Source organism: Lytechinus variegatus, chromosome 19, assembly GCF_018143015.1.
Source record: "Lytechinus variegatus isolate NC3 chromosome 19, Lvar_3.0, whole genome shotgun sequence".
NCBI classification, from domain to species: Eukaryota; Metazoa; Echinodermata; class Echinoidea; order Temnopleuroida; family Toxopneustidae; genus Lytechinus; species Lytechinus variegatus.
The window spans coordinates 3,610,250-3,625,803 of record NC_054758.1 but is presented as its reverse complement, the minus strand read 5'-3'; the positions used below and the strand labels follow the sequence as shown (position 1 = coordinate 3,625,803).

The 15,554-nt window shown below is 37.0% G+C and overlaps 1 protein-coding gene across 1 annotated transcript; it reads left to right on the top strand.

Annotated features, from left to right (window-relative positions):
• The first annotated feature begins 4,634 nt into the window (after positions 1–4,634).
• Positions 4,635–15,173, top strand: LOC121405888. Its single transcript, XM_041596878.1, has 2 exons — positions 4,635–4,914; positions 12,291–15,173. Exon 2 carries the CDS (start codon positions 12,296–12,298, stop codon positions 14,129–14,131), a length of 1,836 nt encoding a protein of 611 aa, XP_041452812.1. The 5' UTR covers positions 4,635–4,914; positions 12,291–12,295; the 3' UTR covers positions 14,132–15,173.
• Positions 15,174–15,554: the final 381 nt, after the last annotated feature.

Here is a 15,554-nt window from a genome sequence, read left to right as displayed (position 1 = left end):
TGTTACATTCTGTGTTTTTATAATATATATTTTTTTATTTGTCATTTGTTATAAACTTATATTTCTTTCTCCTTTTCATTCTTTTTATGCTTTGTTTATGGGAAGGGGGGGGAGCATGACTGTTCTCTTGGTGTGTGTTTTATATACTGAACAAATAAAATTTACGAATAGCATGATTTTTTTTATAATTATATTAAGAGATATCTAGATCATGTAGAAACTTTTAGTCTGTATTATGATTATTCCCTTTGTGATTATGAGATATTAAAGAAATAGTTACAGATTCTAATTTTACATTTAGAATAACGATTTTCTTAAATATGAATCCTGATTTTATTGATGTTATTCGTCTTTTTCACTTGTAATAGCAATTAGGAAGGAATGAATATGATTTTAAATGAAAGGACATACTGAAAAACAACTTTGCCTCCTTTTAAAATAAATATCAAGATATTGTAAAGAATAAATAATTATGATTAAAAAAAAATTCTGCCACTTTGATAATCTCTAATCACCATGGCAGTAGCATAGGTTTTTTAATCACCCCCTTCTAAAGAAAATTGATACGAAACGACCTCCAATTTTATGTTGAAGACCCTTTTGTGCTTGTCAAATTCACATTAAAAACATCCAACTCACTGCCGGATCCGGGGGGGGGGGCAAAGCCGGCTCGTCCTCCCCCCTTGAGAAGCATAATGAAAATTTGTGAAAATGGTGTTAAAACCGTACTGTGCCCCCTCCCCCTTTTTTTTCTTGTCAAATTTTTTTCGGGCCAAATAATTTTTTTTTTGTTAAAAAGATTTCTTTCATTTTGTTTTATTTGGCTTAGCAATTTTTTTTCCTGGACGAAATTTCCTTAATTTTGGTTGGAAAACCTTTCTTCTTTTTTTTTTTTGCTCGTCAAATTTTTTCATTGGAAAAATTTGCCCCCCTTTTGAAAATCATGGTTCTGCCCCTAATTGAGCTCATTTATATGAAGTGCTTACACTGTCAAAAAATAATTTAAACAAAATTATTTATTGTGTGAATTGTGCAGTAGTTGTTTAAACATTTTAAATAAGTGTTTAAAATCTTAAACAATCAATCTTTAATTATTGATTTGATATTTGAATTTAATTATTGATAATCAAATTTTGAATTTAACTGTGTTGTTTAAGATTTTAAATACTTGTTTAAACAATTGTGTGATTCGTGTCGTAAACAGCGTTTTTTCAATCATTTTTAACAGTGTATTTGAATGATTAGGAACAAAAAGTGACAAGCAAAATATCAAATTAATGGCGCAAAATAGGCGACAGGAGATTGATGACATATGAACTTCCATCATCTAGTAATATTGTATTTTTTTTCACAATTTTTATAACTGCCCCTTTACATGCTCATGATAAGGCCGTCTGCGGCCCCAAATAAATGCACTATAGTAAAGAGCTGAAAAGCGGAAGAAGTAGCCTTTGTGGGTAATTGACATCATTGTTATTATATAGTTTACCGCCCTTACCTAGGGATCGGAAAAGTTGGTATTGATCAATTTGAAGAAATATATTACTTTGACCTGTAATCTTAATACAAGTTCCGTTCCCAAATATTATATTTAAAAACTTGATGCCGCAACGAAACAAAATAGCATTAAGCCGAGATGGGAAAACGGGGAAAGGTAAACAAAGGAGAAAACTATATTTTCATGATTTCCTCGCAAACTTGCGCGGAAGCAAATATTTATAGAGAAAGAAAATCCCGCAAAGCTATCTTTTTCGCCATTGCTTTCCCCTTCGCTCTCACCATTTCTCATGTTCTTTTTTTTTTGGGGGGGGCGTTAGGATGGGGAAGGCCACCCCACCGCCTCCTTGCGACGCACTTGTTATAGAAAAATGGAAAAGGAACATGACAAAGGCCTGACTTTTATTGGGATGTTATGACAAAATCTATCACAAAATTTGATTTCTGCATCAATACTTCAGTGGTACTGCAGTAGAAATATAGATAAGCTGATTTAGTGTCATCATTATTATTCATTAATTCTTATAAGCAAAACAATTAAGATAAAGAACGGGACGTATTCGAGAAAAGCGCCTCTTGGATGCCAGGAAAACAATCAGATAAGCAAGATTCCCGGCGAATTTATGCATCCTATAATGAGCAATTCAATTCTTTGTAATTACAGGCCTATACTTATCCCGCAGAGATTTATATACTCAATGATTGAGGCTTAAAGAATGCCAACAAGATGAAAGATTACATAGTAATCTAGAAACAAACATATGAATTTTAATCATATTTCATGATCATCTTATATTCTCCGTTCAAACAAATTACAAATCGATATTGATATAAGCATCAATAGTATATGAAAATTGTTGGATGATAATGAGATTAGCATATATTTTCATTTCATTTATTTATTTTAAATTCTATTTAAAACATGCAACATACAATTCAAACTAACAGAACGATTCATGCATGCACAGTATACAAAATAAATAAAATGAAAAACAAGAGAGAAAGAACAAAATTAAAATATGTGAGAGCCAGCATTGGATTCCGTGATGTCTTTAAAATCATTTCACATCACGGAGTCCTCTAGATTCTAGGCTAAGTCAGCGCAGACCTTTCAGTTGCTGGGTTCCAGAAAATGGGCATCAATATCTTAAAGAGATGATTTGCTGATCACTCAATAATTTTGATCAACGAATATTTTCACAAGCGTACCTAAGAGGGGGGGGGGGTAGACAGCCCCCCCCCCCTCTGACGAGTCATAACTCATGCAATGGACGTACCCCTGCCCCCATGACGAATCACAACTGATCCCGACGAGCCACAAGTGCCCCCTCTTTTGAACTTGTAGACCTTTTTTTTTCTTATTTGCTTGTCAATTTTTTTTCTGGTACGAAATCATTTATTTCTGGTTGAGACAAGTTTTCTTTTTTTTTGCTTGTCAAATTTTTGGGCAGACGAATTTGCCCCCCCCCCCACGGAAAATTCTGGGTACGCCCCTGAAAATATTTCTTAAATAATTTATTTCTTCGCTTGTTTATTTACCTCTATCTGTAGATTTCTATAATAATAATAATGATAAAAAAATTGTAGTACGACACCATGAGTATTATCTCTCGAAAACAAAGAAGACAAGAAGAAAATTAGAGACAAAAAAAGCGAAGAAAAAAAATGAAGAATAAAAAAGAAAAACAAAAGGCAAAAACTAAAAAAAAGGGAAGAAAAAAAAACCGACCCAAAAATGAAGAGAAGGTAGGGGAACAAAATAACGAGAATAAAAAAAAGGGCGAAGCAAAATAAAATAGAACAGAAGAAAAGAAAAAAAATGAAGGAGAAAGAAAGAAAAAACAAATAATTCAAAAGAAAATATATTTCTTTCAAAGAAAAAACCAAGGCCGTATGTTGACTGGTTATCAGGCAAAGGGAAAAGCAAGAATTTACGGAACTAGACTCATGAATATTCATGTAATCTTTCTCCGACGTATCGAATGATAGCCTTTTGTCGGGGCCTTAAGTTATATTTTCTATATGGACTTTAGTGCTATTGGCAAATCTGATGAACATACGAACTTACTGAAATTCACACATATTACGCATATTCAATTATTATTTTATTTTTTAAGTATATTTTTCTTTTATTGTTTGTTTTTGTTTTTTCGCCTGTTTGCTGACAAAAATCAAATTTATCCCGTTGCCTCGTCAAAAGGCTATATCGATCCTCCATTGGTTCCTGTACAAACGACTTTTAATGCACGTCGGAAAAACATCCCTCCATTTTTGCCTAGTTTTGGGACATTACTTCTTCGTTTTGAGGATTGTGAATATTCCGGCTTAAGTTGTAAGTATGTATTGATTCCTTCATTTCAATTTCTTACCATATGATTAATAATCATTAAATTCCCGAATCTCTTTTGGCCGATCCGGTCCGGATCCGGTGAACTTGGGTGAAACTATTCGCAGCCCGAACACAGTACGTGTTCGGGCTGCCGCAGTAACCCCCCCCCCCAACCGATTTACATCACCTGGATCGAGTGTGGCAAATGAGGATTAACGCCCAAATGATGTTGGTGTCACAACAAGATTCGAACCCCAAACCGTGTGATCCATTACCTTAGATATCCACTGGACCACGAAAGCTTCTTCGTCGAGGATAGTAAGACCCCCGGGTAGAGTATTTTCGTTCATTAAAATTGGGATTTTGTGCTGATATCGGTGATCCAAAAACTAATAGTTAGGCCTACGTGGGATTGGATCACAGGGGTGGGGACCAGTTATCCATCTCAATACTCATCCCGCTTCGAAAACAACCTATATACGTATTAGGCCTATTCATCTATCCAGAGTGCATCGCCCACTTTATCCTACTCATCGATTCGAGTACCCTTTCTGACCTCAGGGTATTTTTCGGAGGTCGACCTTACCTCCCCTTCTTTAACAGCCCCCCCCCCTCCCGCAATTCATCCCCACAAAAATCAATACTCGATCACCGATCTCTGTACCACCACGGCTATGGGGTAGGTAGCTCCTCGGCCGGCTGTGCAAGTGGGCGTCAGACGTATCCAGGCGTTGCTATGCTGGAGTTTTATAGCTTCTATTGATGTGTAAAGCCGGATCGCGCGGTTCAATAGCGTGAAAGATAAAAGCCGATTCGCGCTGCTTGAACCATCGTGAATGGATCGTCACCTCTCAAAAGGATTACACTCGGCCAGCCTTTATCATTGCTCACATATATTTTTCAATAAACAAGATGGGAGATGGTTGAATCGAAATCTCTCGATTTAAAGCGTTTTTAAGATGAAATCAGGAGTCTATCACACGAGCCAATTAGAAGAAATGGAAGTATGATATATTGTTTTACATTTTTGGTTTATTAGCCCTTTCGTGATACAGAGAATTCGTACAGATCAACTCCAAAACAAACAGGTATATATATTATGTTACTGTATTACTTTTGTATTGTATTATATATTAACTTGTGCAGGTGTATGTGCTATGGCCTAATGGTTGTGAAATATTATATAAATTATATACTGTATGCACATCGAAGTGTGCGGCGTGAATTTGATACTGGAATTTGAACTCGTATAAATGGCCATATACTGACAATTCCTAATTAGTATATTAAGTTAAACAATGCGTTCAATGACCCGATTTAGGTAAATTCATGTATGATATTAATGTTCTATATTGTTAATCATGACCAGATTTAAACAAAAACCTAAATACTATTAGAAACGGGGAATCATGTATCGCGCGATTTTCGTGAGTTCGTCTACACCTAGATGCCTACATTGGATGAACTTATATAAACTAATAAGGGCTATTTTCGTACAAATTAGGCCTAATTGGTATTCAGTATTTGATTTAGCTTGATAAAGGTTGCTTGATCCTGAGAGGGATTAATCATCTCGGTAAACAATTATTACATTGATAATTGTGACAATATACTCTACTCTTTCCATAAATTATTATATAGCGAAATGACATGAAGTGATGTAAAAAGTGAACTGCAAAATTATGAAGAAAATTATTTAAAAAATGATAAATGCAAAATGAAACTAGTTATTCTTAAATATTGAAGGTCCCGTGTAATATCAAATATTATTAGAGTGTTTATAATATTCAAAATTGTATGAAACATGTATTTCACCTAATATTAACAAAATTTTACCCATCAAACTTATAATTTTTATGTTGACTCTTTACTATAAATATATAAAATAACACAGACTGGTATATACGAAAATGAAGTTTTAAACGACATACATTTCATTTCATTATTATGGTTTTATTAAATATCCACATCGCAGCTAATTAGGCTGAATAACATTGGATTTACAAAATATGAACAATACAAATAAAATTTAAATAGTAATCAAACATTATAAAGTCACTATTTACAGATAAAACGACTAAACGTTCACAGCAAAAACTGTGGTGTTAACCGGTGTTCATAGAGGACCACACCATTTATTTTACACCGGTGTTAAATTGGTGTGTGTTAGTTACATTTACACTCTTTGGTGTTATATTTAATCTCTAGAGTGTAATTTTAACACGTCAGGGTGTGGTCCTCTATTAGCACCAATTGGTGTCAGTTTTAACACCACGGTTTTTACAGTGTATAAAGTCACTATTTACAGATAAAGCGACTAAATGTTTGGTAACCTGAGAGATGAAGGAAATATTCATAAGTATTCTTACTTTTTGTTTTATATAAGTAGATTTAAAAAAAAATCAAGGAAAAAATAAGAGCCATACTATGTTTTCCATATACCAGTCGCGTAAATCTATACTGGTATCGCATGAAGCCCCCATGATTTAACATAATCCTCTCATTCAATGTCACATGGAGGTGAAGGTCATGACCCCTGACCCCCTTTCTTTCCCTTCCCTGCTAGTTTTGAAATTCAACAAATTGAGGATAGTCTACCTCGCAGACACCCCTCTTTACAGAGCAAAAACGCTGTTCAAATTTTGATACATAACGCTTTAACAGTTTATACAAATGTTTAAATTCTGAAACAAAATTTTAATTTTTATATTCAATCTTAAGCATGCATGGTTGTTTAAACTGTAAAACAACTACTTTATAATGTTCATATAGCATTTATATAGGAAACAGTTTTGTATAAGATTTAAAAACGGTGCTTTTAATGTATAACTCTTGGAAAACCATGATATTGACACCTTTTGACACCCTCAACATTTGCAGACTTTACGATTTCAATAGACATGATAGATGGGCAATTCCATACACTATAAAACGTTGTTTCATTTTTTCAAGCAACGCTGTCCAAGCCTGTCATTCATATTGTTTAAACAAGTTGTTTTTTAAAGTTTAAACAATATTACTGTTGGCAGTTCATTCGATGGAACTCGACAATATCAGACTTTTTAATTCAAGAATCAAATTTAAATCGACTTTGGATATGAATCTTTAAGAGTACGGTTCATAACACAACTATATGTCAATAAATCACCATGTTGCCCAGTGAACATGAATGTTGACATTGATCAAAGCCGAACATTGAGGGTAAAGAAAATATACACGAATGATTATTTATTTTGATAAAAATCGGGAAATTGTTAGCGTTTGTGTATACATCACCTTCACGCATTGGCGGCGGAAGCCAAAAATTTTAGGAGGGGACAACAAATTTTTTTTTGACAAAAGCAAAAAAGCAAAAAGATTCTGAACCAAAAAATTTTAGGGGGGACATAGGAAAATAAATTGACAAGCAAAAAAAAAAAAGGTCATCAACAACAAATTTTAGGGGGGGGCCGTCCCCCCTTCCTCAAATTTAGGGGGGACACGTCCCCCCCTCTTCCGCCGCCTATGCCTTCACGACAAAATCATATAAAGAAGGAAATAATGCGGATCCGTTTTTCCTAAAGTGTGTATAAAAACTTATCCTGACTCCTAGATATGCGAAAGATGATTGGCGGGGGCGGCGCTTCGAAGGGACAGGAGGCGGTCGCCCCATGAATTTTCAATTAGTGAAAAAGGAGGAAATTATTAAAGGGAAAAAGGGGGAAGGGGAAAGCAAATAAATTGGCCTAGAACTCAGGGTCACGTAACTCTATATCCACTCTCTAAATGTAAAGGAACAAATCTGGTACCTTATCACACTCCTATCAGAGATGAAGGACCAATCTTGATGGAACGATATTTTCATCTTTCAAGAGTGAATTTTACCTTGTTTGGCGTGAAAATAAAAAACCCCAGATGCACACTTTCACTCTAAAAGAGGTAAAATTCACTCTTGAAAGATTGAAATCTCATTCCATCAGGATTAGTCCCTCATCTTACTCTGAGAGGAGTATGATTAGGTACCGATAGCTCCTTTGCAGTAAAAGAGTATATTAACCTGCATCCTTCTCAAAATACCCTGGCGCCCCCAGCACCCCCCCCGCCCGCTACTTGACATAGATTCATAAAAAGTTCCATGAAATAAGGTCCATGAATACATATAAGTCCAATATTTGGTGGAAAGGAACAGTTTTGGAAGTGGGGGAAGTGTGCCACGTAAAAAAATCGAAATAACATTGTGATTGTAACGTTTTTGTATCTACGTTTATTGAACAGCATGGGGGGGGGGCTGCAGTGCCCTCAACATTGCCTCCTGTAATGTTAATTGGATATATGCCAAATATGTAAATGCTATGCAAAATTGACACAAAGTTGCATTAAATTTTACCCATTGATCAGGCATTTTATCTAAAATGAGGCAAAACATTACACAAGGAACGCGCATGCACCCCTCTTACCAAATAGTTGGTAGTTCCCATTTTCACACCACATCTCAGTTTAGACAACCTCGTTCCGCTAACTATGATTTATGGCGAACCTATAGCAATTTCGTGTTTGTCATCTTCCCAGAGGAAATATAAATCGTTCTTCTACATCGTTAAGTTGATACAACACAGTAAAATATTTCCTATTGGGTTCAGGGGCAGCTCTCGGGAGCGGGAGGGGGAGTTACCGCCCCTGAATTTTGTTACATTTCAAGATAGAGGATAGAGAAAATAGATTGGTATGGGGTTAAGAGGGGTGGTTCATGCCTAACTTACGTAACCCTATTTTCCATTTTATAACCAAAGTTCGTTTTTTTTTTTGGGGGGGGGTTGGAGGTATAATATTCTGCCGCTGACTTGGTTTAAGTGCAGGATTCCATTTATCGCTTGCAGGTTACAAGAAGAAATTATGTCATTACTTCGGGAAAAATGACAAGTCCTCCTTGTTTGTTATGAATCAAGTTCTCGAATTTAAATCTAGAGTCCTGGACCTGTTGAAGATGGGTTTATCCGGACATGATTAAAAAGCCGTTTTCCGAAAGAGTGCGAATGCGGTCCAAAAAACAATATTTTACTTCGACAGAATTTGAATTAAGTTTGAAGCTTCTTGGAAACGTTTTCCTTGAACTGCAATGAACGCGATGCGTCTGACCCCAACAAAACCTGGAAATATTAGGAGCATCATCAAGAAAAAAATTGTATTCATTATTTTCTTGCAACAATCGCATTCGAATTTCTCCTTCCCGTGAATCTATGCTTTAACCTGTCATAAATAACCTAATAATATACCCACTGGCACACAAGACCTTTTTTTCTGGAGTGGTAAAATATCACAAATCGCTAGGACCCGTAATTATTGTTGGCATAACCTCCCAATTTAGTTATTTTTAGAAGGTATTCAGTAACATGTAGATATTGAATTACAACTTCTATTTTTAAAAAGAAAAAACAAATGAAATGTGCAGTACATTTCAGGATCAAATCATAACCAAACTATTTTTTCGTTTTTTTTTAAACGAACAGCCTTTCGCGAGACAAACGAATGATTTCCGAAAGATCTGTAATGGCAATATCCATTTCTTTCCACTGGCCCACCTCATCCTATACTAATGCGATTGAAAAAACAACAACATGAAATACGGGAGCTAATTCATGGCTATATACCGATGTCAAAATAAACCGTTGTAATCATCTCATGCAATTTTTTGGTTCGATCATCCTCGTGTGGTGTATTCACTTGCAAACTCTCATTTCATTTTTAATACTTCCTGGCGCTCTCGGTCATCTTTTTTTTTTTAGAAATGAAATTGTTGATGACACTGAATTTACGGAAACTCTGTAGAGATGTACACCTGTCGATAGAGACTTTTCTATTGTATGCATTCATCATTTTATCACCCATCTTTCTAACCCACAGTGCTCTAACAAAGGACGTCGATAATATTATTATATGGAATTTATAAAGATTCATCATCCGATTTTTAAGGTCACCAAATTTATTTTTTATTTTTTTGATAAGGAGAGCATACAGGGTAGGTCAAAATTTTCAAAGATAAACTTATATCTGGCAGTGGCGTAATGAGCAGAAAATTGTGAGGGGGCTCGAGAAGACGTATTGCGTACAAGTAATAAAAAGTTGCGAGCGAGCGAAGCGAGGAAAATTTTGACCATCTTTATCACAAGATTCCAAGTTTGTGATAGATTTTGGTATACTGAAAGATTGCTGTATCAACTGCGTTTTTTTAAACCATATTGTAATATGCAAATTTCAGCAACCTATTAAAAAAACATATTTCTTTAGAGTGAGAAATAACTAGGAATGTGGTATTTTTTAAAAATGTCTTATTTAGTGGTCGATGGGACTCCGCTGAACAGCAGGTTGTGAGGTTCGATCCCCGCCGAGCGAAACGGAAGACACAGGGGGCGTTTCGATTTTACAATTGATTGACTCACTTTCAACTACTGCAAATCATATTATACTCTTTGTTTCATGGAGCAGATCAATCGCCAAATTACAATAAATTACACGGCATATGCTTGATTTCGTGAACGAAAATTGACTTGCAGTTGATCGCAAGTTTCTTGCAACGCCCCAATAGAAATGTAATCTTCTTTTCGTTTGCTTTGGTGCTCAGAGTATTAAGATAATAGGGTTTCACTGGATTACAACATAGTTTTCAGGTATTTATAATAGAGAGATCGCTGGTAAATCACTCATTAGCTCGATGATGTGAATCGAAAAAAAAAACATTGAACAAACGCCATTAAATGGACGGTGCATATAGAAAAAAAAGAAATGGTGTGTTTTCATTTGTGCAATAATAGTTTGGCTTGGGGTTGGGGGCTGTCAATTCATATATTGATATAACTTTATTAATATAACTTCCTCATTAATCAGTTTGATTGAAGAGTATGGAGAATCTTAATTTGAGTTTTATATACAGATTATAAGTGCATTTCCGTAATTTTAGATTTTTGCTGTTGTTGTTGTACCCGGATTCTATTCTGAATTTATCCCTTCGTGATTAAAGAAATGTGAGCAGATTAATTCTAAGTTTACATTTAAAATTCATATATATTCCTTTTTTACCATGTTAAAATGTTTATGTGTAAACTTGAAACAATTAAGTTTTATTGATGTCATGTTATATATATATTTTTTACATGTGATATGATGAAGAAATAAATATGATTTAAAACAAAAAAATATATATTTTTGCTTAATTTATATATTTTTTTGCTTATGATATGCTTGGATCACAAAACACCTAAATATCAAAACAAGCTGTTAAATGGAAATTGCGAGGGTACAGAACAGTGCCTTTGAAATATTCTGTGAAAGCGTATAGCTTGGCTTGACAGGGGGCCGTTTGTTTTTAAAGCTTTGTAAGCTACAAACCTATTCAGCACCATCTTCGCGGAGTGATTTTCTGTTTCAGAGCATAACGAAACATTATTCTATATGAATAGATGAGGTTGTATTCTATAGATTTTTCGTTCGCATGCTCTTAAACGTAGACGATCAATACCCGATACAGAATCTGCATTATATCATAATGAATCGCTCGATTAGCCTCAGGCGATATCGTATAAACCCAACCTAATCTAAGTGAAAATTCCGTTGATAGTGGATATCGATCAATGTTACTTGATAACATTCCACACCAAATGAGTTTTAACAAAAGTCGAATTGGTTTGACTGGTTAATTACCTTGCTTGTAACAAGACCAAGGTTCATCTTGGCACATAATGTAGACACCCTTCCGAAAAAACAACACTTCCAATTTGGTAGATATAGCATCGTTTTTATTACATTATTTATAACAGATTTGTAGAATATCTGGCTATTTTGTTTTTCTGCATGCCAAACCTATGATATATCTTGATTGAAATTCATGTTTTTTTATTGTAAAGCTTTGCTTTTCAGTGGGTTCCCTTTTTCAATTCTGTATATTATATTTTTGTGTTTTGCCTTACATTGTAACTTCTGTTGAATTTTGGAATGAAAAAGAATAAATGCAATCAATCAATTAATCAATCAAATCAATAAATCAATCAACCAACCAACCAATCTACCAATCTATTCATAATGTTTCAGAATTACTTCATTACAAAGGAATCATTTTCAATAAATATGCCTTCATCATTCCGTCGCGCACCACCACGAACCGTCCTCGTGGAATAAATGCAGTGCGCTATCGCGCCTGGCGATTTCACCACGAACCGTCCTCTCTGTTACGATGCCCACTGTGGCGTAAATAATTCACTTCAAGAAAATATAAAGATAAGGGATGAAACTTTGGAACCTAAACTATCGAACGAAGACACTGGAAAATAATTTGCTTTTCTTGTAGGTGCACTTTTTGCTGGTTTTAAAAAAGCTTTTCTTTAAATGCGTTTTCTGCGAAACTTTCGTATCGAAGTGCGCAGAGAGGACGGTTCGTGGTGCGTGCGACGATTCTACGTCACTGATTATTATACTTTCGTGTCTTTGCTTACAGGTATCATGTTGCTGAACGAAGATGTAATGAAATCAGCGAGCCTTGGTAGCAAGAAAGGCTACTTCGCAACCTTCTTCATCCCACCTGCCGACGAGGACGAATGTGTCTTCCAAGACATCATCAAGACCGAGAAGGAATGGCGTCCAGATACCTCCCTCAGCCATCACACATCGACGTCATCCTCGAGATCGAACCGCGGTTCGAAGTCGCCACGAGGTCGGGCGGGTCAACGCGGTCGGGGAGGCGCGAGAAGCAAAAGCGCCACGAGGAGCATCGACTTCGATCTCGACGACGGTGACCCGGAGAGGGACAGGAATCGGGTGAGCACGGCGAGGAGTTCGAAAGCGATGTCGGTACTGTCGTGGGGAGGTTATTCTGATTCCACACCGCCGCCGCCACCGTCGAGATCAGCCATGAGGAGTCATGCTGGTGATGGGAGACGTTCGATCGGTAGAGGACAACCGATTAAGTATGCATTCGATCAAGGAAAAGCTTTCGCCACTCCTACAGAGAGGACAAAGAAGACTTGTGAGGTTATCAAAGATGCTAACCGTGGAAGCGGCGGTGATTCGAAAGAGCGTACCTGTCGTCCGTATAGTAGCTATACCGTGTATCAGAAGCGGGAGAACATAGCTATCAGCCCGTATGGTGAGCCGAACTTGAAAGGAGCCGCAGGAAGGTATCGAGAGCAGTACCAAACCATCACCAACTCCGTGCCACCGCCGAACGACTCAACCAAGGAATCCAGAGACTATGTCTTCAAGAAGTTCCTGGAGAACCTGACAGCACGCTCGAGTCTTGCCGGTCGCTCACCCATTGGGACACTTAAGAAACCGCCGCCAAAGCCGGTAAGGAAACCAAGCGCGAAGCTGAATTCGAAGATTGATCATCTGCACAAACAGGCAAAAGCTAGAATGACCAGTGTCCAGAAAGACCTGTCCAGTGAGAACAAACTCGTAAAGGGACATCACGGTGTGGAATACGTTATAGCCATGGAGCTGTCTCACAACCTTGAGAAGCATCGTATGAAGCGGTCATACAGCTTCCCCAGCTTGCCAACAGTCGCAGTAGCCGCTAACACAACAACGCGGTTAGATGCACCGCGGTTGAGAACTCAATCGGTTAACCACCTCACGCCGGGTGAAACAGCCATCAGAGGTGGTATTGAAACTAACGTTTTCGATTCGGAACGAAGCAAACGCGGACCACTGACATGCATTGAGCGTAAACCTCGCGTGCGGTCACCACCGCTTTCTAAACTCTCGCGTGACCGCTTCTTACCGGAGGCGATTAGACGTCGTGAGATTGAGCGTCAGGAGAGTCTCGCTGGGCTACGCATTACCGCCAACACGCCGGTCACAGACTGGAAAACGGAAACAGACCGACGACCTTCTTTGACTGCGACGACTAAAATGCAATTGGATTCCCTGGCGTCGAAATCAATTGAAAACCTGAATGACGTCGATGACGACTGCGACGATGGGCGATCTGATAACGTCGAAAATAACTCGGATCACGAAAACCTGGACACCAATGATTGTGCGGTTGAAGATTTGTATAATGATGACGAACAGGGACAACATTCGGGTGATGAAAATACTCAGGCAGCAGATCAAGCGGGTGAAGTTCGTGATGATGTTGATGAGGATTGTGGTGTGAATGACGAAAATGCTCCTTCTGTTCATGAACCGGAAGTAAATCAAGAGGTGGATGAAAGTCAGGCAGATGAGAAAGATGGTACGGGGGTCGTTTCGGGATCTCTCGAATCGGAACATGCTGGAAATGACGTCACGCCTGAAGTGACCAATGAAGAGGGAGGAGGCAAAAGTGGAGATGAATAATCAATAATGAATTCGTTTTAGAAATATGGTACGCAGTATACAAGTTGAAATTTCAAATTAAGAACATTTATCCCAGTCCAGAACAAGTCAATGATTCATATTAACTGAAAAATATCATTCCCAGATACAAAGATCCACACGTTTTAGGAAACTGATGAAAGCAGTATGGACCTGGCCACGGAGGATTATCTAATGTTACTTGGGATGCTGTGAGCCTGTGACAATGGTCAGCACCCCCAGTAACAATACAATAATCCTCCGTGGACAGGGCCCTGGAAAACAGACCCTACACTGTAAAAATTGCGGTGTTAAAACTGACACCAATTGGTGTTAAATAGAGGACCACACCCTGGGGTGGTAAAATTACATATAGAGATAAAACATAACACCAAAGAGTGTAAATGTAACAACAAATGGTGTTGTAATAACACCTATAAGTGTAAAACTAACACCAACAATTTAACACCAGTGTAAAATAACTGGTGTGGTCCTCTATGTACACCAGTTAACACCATAGTTTTTGCTGTGTATATTTGATTCCCCTTCTTTTAATCTATCTCCTTATTTTTATCAGTCGATTGTTTTCTAAATTGGTTTCCACTTAAAACATCCTTGCTTATAGATACATTGATCGAAAAAGGGCAAATACTTTCATGAACGCTTTATCCTGACATCAGATTTCAATGATGTTTTTTGTTTATATTTATTTCTGATGTATATATTTGATATATTTTGATATTTGATATACTTGTAAATCATTAATGCATCAAAATCAATAGATTGTTTATTTATAAAAATGTCGGAGTTTAAAGGAAGAAATGCGTGCAATTCTGTGGAAATAGAACGATTATGTTTTAGAAGTTTCATATTTTTCATGGTTATGAAGAAGTAATTATTGGAGGCGAGTCCTCACAATGATGATGTAAATTGCAGTATGACAATCAAACTTGAAATGTGTATGTAATATGAATGTTTGACACTCTTTGTATTTTTGTAACGCACAGCACCGAAGTAGTACTGAAATAAATCCAACTTGTAACTGGCGAATATCAGCGATATTGGTATTTGGTGTCGTGAAGTTATAGATAACCTATTAGCACTGGTTTGGATTGCACCCGAGGAAGGAAGGACGAAAGAAAGAAAGGACGAAAGAAAGAAAGAAGAAAAAAAAGATGGAAGGAGGAATAGGAAGGAAGGAAAGAATGAATGAAAGAGATGAGCTGGGTAGACTAGAGAGGCAGAAGAAGAAGAAAAGAGAGATAAAGACGGGGTAAGAGAGATGATAAATAAATGATAAAGAATATGTCTTTGAAATAAAAGAGGGAAAGAGAAGAGAGAGGGGGAGTCACAGAGGGAGAGAGAGGGGGGGGGGGAGTAGTGGGGAGGAAGAAGGGAGGGAGGTGGAAGAGTGGGAACCGAGCCC

What these genes read in the sequence shown, in the direction of transcription:
- LOC121405888 (XM_041596878.1), top strand. Translation starts at nt 12,296, where the DNA reads ATGTTGCTGAACGAAGATGTAATGAAATCAGCGAGCCTTGGTAGCAAG.